Consider the following 12891-nt stretch of genomic DNA (forward strand, 5'->3'; position numbering starts at 1 on the left):
GACCTTAAAAGGCTATGGCAATATTGCATATTCTCTCTTGCCAAGATAAGAAAACAAATCTCACCATGTGTTCCAAACAAGCAAGATGGAGTGCAGCCTAGCTTGAAACACATCCTAAACTCTGGTGAGCAGAGTGAGGGAGCGGCGCAGCACATCTTACATGAGTGACACGACCCAAACACTGCTACTTTGCAAGCTGATGCACCCCACGTAAATTATGAAAATGTCACACTGACTCACACATTGTGAACACATGACAGAAATGATGTTGCATTTTCGTCTCATCAGACAAAAACTGGCATTCGTCTCGTTATATTGTAGCCTCCCAAGCCACGTTTTTAGCTCATCATCCTCACGTCATCATCATGAAAAAATTGATCGTCGAGGAAATGTTTTCGTTTTTGTCATTGTTCATGAAAACACCACTGGTTTTACCTTTACTGTCTTTGGTGCATTTTTATTGACTGAAGCAGTTCATTTTTTCCTGCAGAGCTTGTGGCATCCAGCATCTAGAGAGAGCTGGAAAGAACCTCAGCCTCTTTGACTCTTTTTACTTCTGCATTGTGACCTTCTCAACCGTGGGCTACGGAGACGTGACGCCCCAGATCTGGCCCTCACAGCTACTGGTGGTCATCCTCATCTGTGTCGCTCTGGTGGTGCTCCCGCTGCAGGTAGTTGAAAGTGAATGGACAGTTTCTGTTCTCTGTGCGCTTCAATTGCTTTTCAATCGCAGTTCGAAGAGCTTGCATATCTGTGGATGGAGAGACAGAAACTCGGCGGAAACTACAGTCGCCACCGAGCACAGACTGAGAAGCATGTAGTGTTGTGTGTCAGTTCACTGAAGATAGATCTTCTGATGGATTTTCTGAATGAGTTCTATGCGCACCCCAGGTTACAGGTAGGGTATAGTCGAGAGATACAGTAAGTCCAAAATGCTCAATTATGGTTAGGCAAAACAAACAGTTGAATTGTCACTTTCCTCCCTTGAAGGATTATTACGTGGTGATCCTGTGCCCAACGGATATAGATATTCAGGTTCGCCGCATCCTCCAGATACCCTTATGGTCCCAGAGGGTCATCTACCTTCAGGGGTCCGCACTCAAAGACCAGGACCTGATGAGGGCCAAGTGAGTGACAGCCTTCTTACAAGGGTGCCATTTTTTGCAACTTTAGTTCATTTTAGGTGAAATCACACATATGCATCATATGTTGTTGTAATGTAACAGTCTGTAATCGTAAAGCATTTTTGTCATCGGAAGAAAATTGAAAATATTTTTACATTTCAAATACATGAATTGGATTTTCTTTGAATGATTTATTTTTGTTTTTTGTTTTGTTTTGTTTTTTTGTTTACATTTTCAGCCTGCCACAATGAATCAATTTATTGACAACTAATCCGAATTAGATAAGTGTTCACGACTATTTTCATGGTCGTAAATGTAGTAAAAATATATAGTAAGTATTCTCTTAAAAGACTGATCATCTTTGTAATAAAAATATGATATAAAACAGCATGTATACAGTGATCCCTCATTTTTCGCGGTTAATGGGGACCAGAACCTGCCGCAAAAAGTAAAAAAACGCAACGTTTTTTTTTTTTTTTTTTTTTTATGTATTTATTCAGATTTATTATTGGAAAGAAATACATATGTCATGAATTTTCCCCAAAGTATAATTAAAAACAACTTGGTTTTTAAACACTTTAAATGTAATAATTATGATGTTTTAAACATGTTACTGTCCCACAGAATTCTTTTTAAACAAGGAAAAAAGTAGACCGCAATCCATTTAAAAAAAAAATAAAAGGAAACAAAAAAAGGCTTGTCTTTATTAAATGCTTCATTGAGTGAGCCACTCAAATCTGTTCCACCAGGTCACTTACACACAATGAGTTGCCACAGCAACTGTTTAACAAGTTAAACGGTGATTGACGCATGCAGCGCTTTGAAGTTCGAGTTTCTGGCAAGATCAAAGCTTAACCGTCTGTCAATCATCGTTTACTATAATAAGCAACTCTCGTTCATTCCCTGACAAAAAAGCAGGGGGAGGGAGGGAGAGTGAGACTTAGCGATGGGCTCAGGACAGTTCATCTGTATTTATTTATTTATTTTTTTAATTGGGAAAAAAATCCGCGATGGAGTGAGGGTGCGAAGTTTGAAGCGCGAAGTAGCAAGGGATCAATTTAATACAATGTTATATACACAGTTAACACAAATAATTTTACTTGAAACAAAAAAAAACAATTTTTATTTTTTTTACTTTTATAGCTGATACATTTCAGACATTTGAATGAAAACCTTTACATCTTAAAATGTTAAACCCCTGATTACAGTCATTTTTGCACTATAGGGCGTGCCTGACTATAAGCCGCCACCCACCAAATTTGACAAGAAAACAGCATTAGTTCATAGATAAGCCGCACTGGACTATAAGCCGCAGCTGTCCTCACTGTATGGGATATTTACACCAAAATATATATTGGTAACACTTTATTTGACAGCAGCATCATACGACTGTCATAAGACCAAATAAACCACCATGAAGCTTTGAACCAATTGGCTGCAAAGCTTCAATAAGCTTCATTTGGCTATCACGGCTCCCTTGGGGGAGACAGTCAACCTCTGCTGCCACCTGCTGTCAATGATGTTGTTGTCCAACATGCCTCCTAGCATGCATTGCAGCACTACAGATGTAAAAAACAATCAAAATTCATGTTTTGTGCTAATTATTTCTTCAGTTACTATTGCAGTTGTTTCATTAATTGCTAGTTATGGTATTTGGTAACACTTTATTTGACAGTGGTGTCAAAAGACTGCCATTAGACAATCATAATAATGACATGAGGCTGTCATGAGCATTAATGAATGCTTGTAACAGATGTCATTTTGTGTTATCCGGCAAATTATCTCACTTTTGAATGGATGTTAAAAATCCGAGCTGGCCATAAATGGAGTTAGTGAAATAATTTGCCGGATGACACTTAATGACATCTGACATAAGCATTCAGTAATGCCCATGATAGTGTCATGTCATAATTATGACGGTCTTTTGACAGTCTTATGACGCCGCTGTAAAATAAAGTGTTACCTATTAAGCCAAAAAAAAAAAAAAAAAAAAAATCAACAAATAAGCGGCAGGATTTAAAATAAAGAAAAAATAGCGGCTTATACAACCCCTAGCAAAAAGTATGGAATTGCCAGTCTCGGACGAGCACCCACTTAGACATTTTATCATGTAGAACAAACTCTGATAAAAAGCTGGAAAAAATAATGAATTAGTTCAAAGGTGCAACTCCTTAGCATTCAGACACACTAAAAGAAATGAATACAAAACATTGTGGTGGTCAGTAAATGTTACTTTTATAGAGTAAGTGCAGGGAAATATATATGAAATCACGCCATTCTGAGGAAAAAAAATATGGAATCATGAGAAACAAACAAAGAAATGACAATCAAAACACCTCTATAATATTTAGTAGCACCACCTCTGGCTTTAATGACAGCTTGCAGTCTCTGAGGCATGGACTTTATGAGTATTCTTTATAAATTTGCTGCCAGTTCTCTTTGATTGCAGTTGCCAGATCATCCTTGCAGGTCGGAGCTTTGCTGTGGACCATTTTTTTCAATTTTCACCACAGGTTTTAATAGGGTTGAGATCTGGGCTATTTGCAGGCCATGACATTGACTGGATGAGTCTTTCTCTAAAGAATGCTTTAACAGTTTTAGCTCTGTGGCATGATGCATTGTCATCTTGGAAAATGACAAATATATTTTCAAATGAAGGGATAAGAAACCTGTCTAAAATTTCAATGTTAACTTTTGCATTTATTGAAGATTTAACCACAGCCATCTCCCCAGTGCCTTTGCCTGATATGCAGCCCCATATTATCAAGGATTGAGGGAATTTTTATTTTTTTCAGGCAGTCATCTTTGTAAATCTCACTAGAACAGCACCAAACAAAAGTTCCAGCATCACCAACTTGTCCATTGCGACTCTTGACAAGGTGATGATGCTGGAACCTTGGTTATATTATATTTCCCTGCACTTGCGCTATTAAAAAGTAACATTTACTGACCATTACAATGTTTTTTATTCATTTCTTTTAGTGTGTCTGAATGCTAGAGTTGCACCTTTGAACTAATTCATTATTTTTTCAAGCTTTTTATCCGAGTTTGTTCTAGATGATAAAATGTCTGAGTCAGTGCTCGTCCGAGACTGGTGATTCCATACTTTTAGCTAGGGTTTGTCCGAAACTTACGGTGTATGACTGTAACAAAAAAAGGAACAGTGATTAGTCAGCTTTCAAAATAATAATTATCCCAGCATTTGCCACCTGCATCATCATTGTTTAAACTGTAGTTTCAAAGATGCTAAAATGCAGAACATTTATATTATAATATCTATATCTATATTCATAATAGGTCTCATAATACTGAGGTTTGAGTGATTTTAATCAACCAACCATTTCATACTACCGACTTGTCTTCATCTGTTTCAGAATGGACGATGCCGAGGCATGTTTTATCCTCAGCAGTAGGAATGAGGGCGACAGAACTGCTGCAGTAAGTCACACCGCCATTTGTCAGACTCAACTGAGCGCTTTTTACATCACGCTACATTTAATCCAATGTTGTGACTGTATAAAAGGAAGCAGTTGTCGGGGTGCAGTTACAGCGTTGTTTATCGCAGTTTAGATCTCTAATGTGTCTAAAATACTCCTTTGACAGGATCATCAGACTATTTTGAGGGCTTGGGCCGCAAAGGACTTTGCTCCTAACTGTCCACTTTATGTACAGATTCTTAAACCGGAGAACAAATTTCATGTTAAATTTGCTGGTAAGTATCTGCAGAAGTACTATACTTTTTAACTCATTGGCTGCCATTGAGCAATTCATGTTAAATGGGAGAGGCTGGCAGCGAATAATCGCTGCTAGCCCTCCCATTCAAATAAATTGGACGTCTATCGCAGTCAATGATAGTGAATGAGTTCATACTTTTTTTTCTCAGATCACGTCGTATGTGAAGAGGAGTTCAAGTACGCCATGCTCGCATTGAACTGTGTGTGTCCAGCCATGTCTACCTTAGTTACTCTCCTTGTTCACACTTCTAGAGGACAGTAAGTGAGCATTCTCTAACAGCATCCATCCGTTTTGTAGTCCTTGTCCTCATTTGGGCTGCGGGTGACTAACTCATCTTTGCTGTGGGTCATATTGAAGTAGTTGTGGTTTCCTTCAGAGGACCATTATGACATTAATAATTGACTAATAGACAGATAATCCATTGGCAAATGAAAGGATAAATGATTTCACTGAAGAATCGTTTAGAAATTTTGGACTTAAAATGTTTTATATTAAAATGTTAAGTATATATACATATACTGTATATATATATATTTATTTATTTATTTATTAGGGCTGCAGCTGTCGAATATTTTAATAATCGACTGAAAATTCTATCGATTAATCGAGAAATTGGACAAAACATTTTTTTTAGGTAAAGAGCAATTATACATATAGATGAGAAAACAAGACATTTCATGTAATATTGAACCATTTTCACTCAATCAATGTCTTTATTTTCGATGTACATTGTCGAAATTCACTGCTTTCACTCCAAAAACGTATAGATCTTATAAAATATATACATATATATATATATATATATATATATATATATATATATATATATATATATAAATAAATGTCATTACACTTGATAACACACATGACTAAAAAGTTAAGTGTTTTTCCTATGTGTTTCAATTGAATTTCCATTTGTGTCAAGCTATAAGGTCTAGTTAAGTTTTAAATTAGTCTAAACTGTAAGTCCTGATAGGATTTTGAGTTTTTGCAGTGTTCAAAGTAAATGCTGTGCTGTATTGGAGCACATTAGGCACCAGTGCTACTTGGTGTTTTATCCAGCAATGACTACCGAGCTAAAATTGACAGTTAGCATTATTATGTTTTTATTTTACACCCCAATCACTCTACAGCACTGTTTTCACAGATTAAATAAAGCCTGTATGCCTGTACGCATCGACAGTGGTTATAATGAATAGAAACCTAGCCCTCCGCAGGGATAAAGTTACGTGAGCGAGTGAAAGTAACGTTAATCCTATTTCTCTTGGAGCGTATTTATGAGCGCTGAGAAGTGTACTGCTTTAATATGGCGGCTGTTTTGTTAACGCCGCCGAGTCGGTCATTTTGCATCTAGTTCTACATACATGTGATATCTATGACACGCATCAGACGCTACCTGCTAGGCTGCTACCACCGTAGCAACATGGGGGCGTAGTTTTTAGCAACGTCGGCGCAGTTTGTAATGGCTGTCGGCTGCAGTAAGGTAATTTTTTATTGCTTCTTCCTCTACACACGTGACGTCGGCGCGTTGTCCCGCATGAAAAGTAGTCCGGGCAAAACGTGATGCTTAGCGCTGGCAAAATTAAACGATTCCTGAGGTGAATAAAATTACTCGGATCAGTTTTTAAACTCAAGTTACTCGAGTTGCTCGAGTATTCGTTTCAGCTCTAATATATATATTATTTATATAATTAACCACAAGGAGCTTTTTACATTGAAAATTAATAATGAGCGATTAATTTCTCCAATGATGTTTTTCACAACGTTTCAAAATGCATGCAATAATAATTACCTTGAATCCTCGAACAAATCACTCCTGAGACAATCCTTCCTGTTTGTATGCGGTACAGCTTTCATACTTTTTCTACCTAAACCCGCCGTTGGATCGCTGCATGTGTTTGAGAATAACTGCGACCGACTGAAAAGGTGTGGTCTTGTTTTGTTGAAGTAAAATACTGCACCCACTGCGTCCTTATGTGGAATAGTATGGAAACCACTGCTGCAGTTCCTTCATAGTTACTATTATGAAATTAAGAGGATCATATCTCCGGTTTTCCGTGGTCAATCGGTGCCAAATAAAACTGGGAGAGCGGTTTAAATACGCGCAAGGGCAGCATTCTATGTCAAATACTTTAAAGATGCATGATTGAACAGGCTTGTGTGATCATAAAACGCAAACTTGCGTCTGATTGGTGTAATGGAGTCATGTGATTATTGTTGCGACGTCTCATTGGTGAAATTAGTAGCGCTGCTCTTGGCAATAGCTCGCTACCAAAATAAATACATAAATATGTAGAATAAAGAGGAAAAATGTAACGACTCTTGTGTAGCCCAAAATAGCGGTGTAAGAGTAGCGTTTTTTTCTTCACAAATCTACTCAGATAAAAGTAAAAAAGAAATACACTTTTCCCAAAAAGTTACTCAAGTAAATGTACCGGAGTACATGTAACACGTTACTGCTCACCTCTCGCCACACTATATGTCTAAGTTCATACTACAGGTCTTAATGCACGAATCCGATTTTTTCGTGTTTTTCCGACTCGAGTCAGGCATTAACTTGACGGTCTGAACGGGACAAGTCGCATAGAAGTGGACCATTTCAAATCCGATCTGAGTCACATTCGTATGTGGTTCAAATCCGATCTGGGGCACATCTTTTCAGAACGTGACTGGCGGTCTGAACTGTCAACACTCCCAAATCAGAATTCATGCAGCAATTGCGTCCGCAAAGAGCAAGAGGCAAGGAGGACGGCAGCCATGTAGGCATTAGCACCTAGCTTGAACTCTGCTTTTAAGGACGAAGTGGGCTTGACCACAGTCATAAAAAAATAAAATGAAGAAAACAATAAGCCTTACAATTTTCGATTTTCATTCTGTGCACCGAATGAGCAATATTTCATTATTGCACACATGGCCGAGTCAGGGATAACTGACGCACCCACGTCATTTCACGCACACACGTCAAGGCTCGTGTGTGCGTGTATGCGTTCTATCAGTCCATTTAAACTTTGAATATAAGACTAAACAGGGATTATTAATGTCTTTTATTTGTGTCCTCTTTTTGGAAATCAAAATATGATCAGCCTGGAATGACAGGTAAGCATGTGTAATCTGTTTTGATGCTTCTGCGCATGCGGGTCTCTTTGCGGAGCGCATCTCGGACTGCGAATTAGTGCACATGCTTGATACTTGAACTGTCTCAATGGACAAAGGCAGTCTGAACGGGCACGCCAAAAAAACAAATATGGCAAAAAATCGGATTTGTGCATTAAGACCTGTAGTATGAACCTAGCCTATGTGTTGACGGGCCATATCTGGCCCCCAGGCCTTGAATTTGACACCTGTGGTGTAGTGTATTCAAATGTGTACTGTTATAGCTGAGTCAAGTTCCCAGTGTTTGATTGCTTGTTTCACTACACACATTCGTTACAACGCAGTGACACTCATTGGAGATCAATGAATGCTATTCTTTACTGCATTAGAATACTTGTGCATGATTCAAGTTATTGTCTTCACTTAGTCGATTTCTTATTAGCATCTTATCACTGCAAATCTTGCAATGTTCAAGCAGGGTTGCTGCTAGAGTTGGGCTATTTATCAAATCTGTCATCCATCTACAAAAAAGAGATCAATTTAACTCGCCCTAGCTTGGCGATGACACTTCATTTCACATTTTTGCACCTTCAACGCAGTTCACTAATCACTCGTCTGTTAATATGACACTGGATTCATTCTTCTGTTAATACTTACAGGGAGGGACAGTTGTCACCCGAGCAGTGGCAAAGGATGTACGGACGTTGCTCCGGTAATGAAGTCTACCACATTCGATTGTGTGACAGCAAGTTTTTCGGGGAGTATGATGGAAAGAGCTTCACTTACGCCTCCTTTCATGCTCATAAGAAGTAAGCACAACCTTATAAGAATGTTTTTAATTATTTACACAAGTAAGTTTATCTCCTTGGTCAGCAGTAGAGGCTAGCTAAAAGCTAGATTCCATTTCCGGGAACAAGCTAACTAGTACAGTTTTGCAACACTGTTATGTGTATAATCAGAATAACACAATTTCTTTTTTAAATGTTCTTTATTTTCACAAAGGTTTATCTTCTTTGTCAGCAGTAAAAGCAAACTAAAGAGTGAGCCTCTACTCCTGAGAAAACTAACATTAGTTTGCAAACCTAATTCTGTGATTATATACTAGTATATGATATTTATGATACAAAATGTTACTATTGCCTATTATTTATGAATATGTGGAAAAGAAAATCAGTAAAAAGAAGACATATTTTTTAAGAATGTTGAAACCAAATTGTGCTCCAAGCTAGAAAACATCCTTTTCGTTATTTTATACCTTTTCAATTGTGATTACGATTGCCGTGCAGGGGCGGAATTTAGGGGGGTGCTGGGGGTGCGAGAGATTTTAAGATAAAAATTTTACAGCACTGCACTGTTAACAAATATCATTTGGTGGGAGCATGATAATCAGTTACTCAGTGTTAAAAATTCTATTGAATTTGTCAAATTGCGTTTTTATCAATCATGCCTTGAAGCAATTGAGGCCAAATGAAGTGCAATACTTCGTTGCAGTTACCATCTAAAAATTTTGATATATGCTACAAGAGCGGGGGCGAAACTTATGGGGGGTGCGACTCCACCTGAGCCTCATAAAGTTGGCGAGGTTGGGCGAGGGGAGGGTCAAACAGAAAGTTAAGATGATGTGCGAAGCTATAATACAGTGAGCCCTCATTTTTTGCGGTTAATGGGGACCAGAACACGCTGCGTGAAAAACTGCGAAGTAGCGCCGCTCCCCCGCCCCCCAATTTTTTTTTTGTCCTTTTTGTGTGTTGCAATTATTTATTCAGATTTAGACGTAAGACATGTTTTGAAAAAAAATCCCAAAGTATAATTTAAAAAAATGTATGCATACAGTATATACATTCTAATAAATGGTTTTCAAGCACTTCAAATGTAATAATTAGGACGTTTTAAACATGTTACTATCCCACCGAATTAATTGTAAAAAAGAAAAGAAAAAAATGCCTGGTTTTATTAAATGCTTCATTGAGTGAGTCCAATCAAATCTGCTCAAGCTGCGCACTTACAACGAGTTGCCACAGCAACTGTTTAACAAGTTAAACGATGATTGACACATGCAGCACTTTGATCTTGCCAGAGAAGTGAACTTCAAACATTAAATGTCTGTCAATCCTCGTTTACATGAATAAGCACTCACTGCCTGACCAACAAAGAAGGAGGAAGAGAAAGAGGGAGAGTGAGTCTACGTGATCGGCTCGCGACAGCTCATCCTCGTCATCTTTTTTTTTTTTTTTTTTTTTTTTTAATTAAAAAAATGCGCAATGTACTGAGGGCGCCAAGTTTGAGGCGCGAAGTAGTGAGGGATCACTGTATAGTGTTTTAAGTATTAAAATATCTGTACCATTTCCCACTACTCCCATATTGGCCAGTCGTCTAGAGGGGCTGGCAAAAAAAATTCTAAAAGCACTACACACACACACATACACACATATCGGACGATGGTACGTTTGCCTGGTTCATATTTTTTCCGCAACTCTTGCCAGGTATGGCGTGTGCCTGATTGGCGTCAAGCGGGAAGACAACAAAAGCATCCTATTGAACCCCGGGCCGCGTCACATCATGGCTGCCACTGACACTTGCTACTACATCAACATTACCAAGGAGGAGAACTCAGCCTTCATCTTCAAACAGGAAGAGAAGCATAACAAGACTCTGTCCGTTTCTGGTCTTTACGACGCCCCCTCCAGGCTGCCCGTGCATAGCATCATTGCCAGCATGGGTGAGTGAGATTGCATGATCCGTTGAAGCTTGAATGAATGGCGGCTGCAAGTGGTGATGCTTTTATACAGTTGTGCATGATTTTTTTCGTTACTGCTTTTTTACTTTCCTGGCTGACTTCACTGTGTTGTGCTTTTTTTTTCTGTGACCTGTAAAAGTTGATCAGGCCACTTCGTATGGTAAGTTTGTGCATGACCTTCTAGCTGTCACGCCATTCGCTGTCCATACGTGTGTTCGTTTTATTTTTTAATTACATGGTAGTTACTGTCAATTTTATTTACAAAGCCCTGAACTTATTGACTACCCCTGACGGTGATGGACGTCCAAACTGTTTAGACTTGGAGAGATGGCAGCGAATGTTCTCCAAGTTCAAAATTGATTGGACATTTATCGCCCTCAGTGGCAGCCAAGGTTGAAATAGTTTTAGTTTGCGATATAGTTTAGTTTGATTATTATTTGTTGTATAATTAGTAGTATTATAGTCCTCTCAGTTTTAGTTTAGATTTAATTAGTTTTAGTATTTTAGTTTTTCATACTTTGAGTTATTTCTCTGAAGAAGGATTAAAGATTTTTTTTTAATTGTCATTTTGAATTTTGTTATTTTTATTTTTAAGTTTTTCTTTGATGTATTTTCTTCAGTTAACAACTATTCGAGTTTTCATCATTTTGTTTTCGTTTTAACAATAATAACCTTGATAGTAGGAAGTCATCAAAAAGATCCTGTTGAAATATTAAATAATAATCATATTAATTGAATTAATAACCGTAAAAGAGTAATACAGGTACTCCCCAGGTTACAAACGAGTTCCGTTCCTCCGCTGGCAATTTCTGCGGAAGGTGAAATTAGCCCTTTAAGTGCCCATAAATACCCTCTAAATCTCAAAATAACTATCTAAAAACATGCATTATACATTATATTAATAAAATATAGTAACAAAAAAAAAGATACTGTGGGGTTGTGTTAAATGCCGTTAGATTAAATGACTATTCGGGCTTTACTCAGACTGAGTCGCCTTGCCGAGAGAAAAAAGGCGCTGTAGGAAGACTAGAGAGGCGAGAGAGAGGGGATATCATGATCGCTCGGATCGCCACCGATGCCTCTCTCAACGCAAGCCCGCCGTCCGAACTCAAAAAGCTGGATCAGGACTCGTAAGAGGAGTCGGCGCTATAAGAATAAGGAAGCGGCAGATCTCCCGGCTGAAAGAAACTGCAGGACGTAACCCGTGGGACTCCCTGTAATTGTAAAATCTTAAAATAAACGCAGAATTAGGATTATAATTGCAAATGCACTACTATTACAAAAATGCTTAACAAGAAAAATATTTTCACCGAATGCTTTTTTACTTGTACTTAAGTAATTTTTTTGGACGAGTACTTTTACTTGAGTAATACAGTGGTTCCTCGTTTTTCGCGGTTAATGGGGAACAGAACCCGCCGCGATAAGTGAAAAACCGCAAATTTTTTTGTGTGTTAAATGTATTTATCCAGATTGACCGACATTGGAAAGAGATACATACAAGACATGTTTTTTCACTTTTTTTTCCCCAAAGTAGAATTAAAAAAAAAAAAAAAAAAAAATGTATATATACTGTATTTATATTTTAAAACATGGTTTTTAAGCACTTCAAATGTAATAATTATGATAAAATTTAAACATGTTACTGTGCCAACAAATTATTGTTAAACAAGAATAAAGTACTGTACTGTAGTACAAAAATGCTTGGCTTTATTAAATGCTTCTGTTACCTCCTACCTTTACCTACCATTTATTGCCACGAACAAAACACACCCGGTTCCCTCGAAGGCTGCCACACACGCATGCATGTTCATTCCATCGCGCGCTTCCTTACCCATCACCCCCCCACCCGTGCAATGCGCACACAGAGCCTGTCTGTTCCAAGGAAGCACTTCATTGAAATCCTCTCACTTACACACAATGAGTTGCCATAGCAACTGTTTAATAAGTTAAACGATGATTGATACATGCGGTGCTTCAAAAGCCCTTGACTCTGGCAAGATCAAACACAAACATCTTTATCAACATCGTTAACTTTAATAAGCAACTCCAGTGCACGTGCACTGCTTGCCTGGGGAACAAAGAAGAAAAATCCGCCATGGACTGAGGGCGTAAAGTCTGAAGCGCGAAGTAGCGATGGATCACTGTATTATGTTTTAAGTAACGCTACACTTATTTGAGTACAATTTTTGGCTACCCCACCCA

At 38.1% G+C, this 12891-nt stretch overlaps 1 protein-coding gene across 18 annotated transcripts in view; it reads left to right on the top strand.

The window, feature by feature from the left end:
• The window catches only part of LOC130912782 (potassium channel subfamily T member 1-like), a 196142-nt gene that overhangs the window by 122811 nt on the left and 60440 nt on the right, over positions 1 to 12891 (top strand). For 13 of the 18 annotated variants that reach the window (XM_057830823.1, XM_057830805.1, XM_057830813.1 and 10 more), the window contains 9 exons: positions 491 to 671; positions 734 to 898; positions 991 to 1127; positions 4499 to 4562; positions 4728 to 4836; positions 5008 to 5116; positions 8612 to 8761; positions 10436 to 10671; positions 10829 to 10849. In XM_057830823.1, the coding sequence (XP_057686806.1) occupies positions 491 to 671; positions 734 to 898; positions 991 to 1127; positions 4499 to 4562; positions 4728 to 4836; positions 5008 to 5116; positions 8612 to 8761; positions 10436 to 10671; positions 10829 to 10849 (1172 nt within the window). The remainder of the gene's footprint in view (positions 1 to 490; positions 672 to 733; positions 899 to 990; positions 1128 to 4498; positions 4563 to 4727; positions 4837 to 5007; positions 5117 to 8611; positions 8762 to 10435; positions 10672 to 10828; positions 10850 to 12891) is intronic. The other 5 variants (XM_057830808.1, XM_057830814.1, XM_057830820.1 and 2 more) reach the window with 1 other exon arrangement.

This window comes from Corythoichthys intestinalis, chromosome 3 (assembly GCF_030265065.1).
Source record: "Corythoichthys intestinalis isolate RoL2023-P3 chromosome 3, ASM3026506v1, whole genome shotgun sequence".
In the NCBI taxonomy this organism is placed as follows: domain Eukaryota; kingdom Metazoa; phylum Chordata; class Actinopteri; order Syngnathiformes; family Syngnathidae; genus Corythoichthys; species Corythoichthys intestinalis.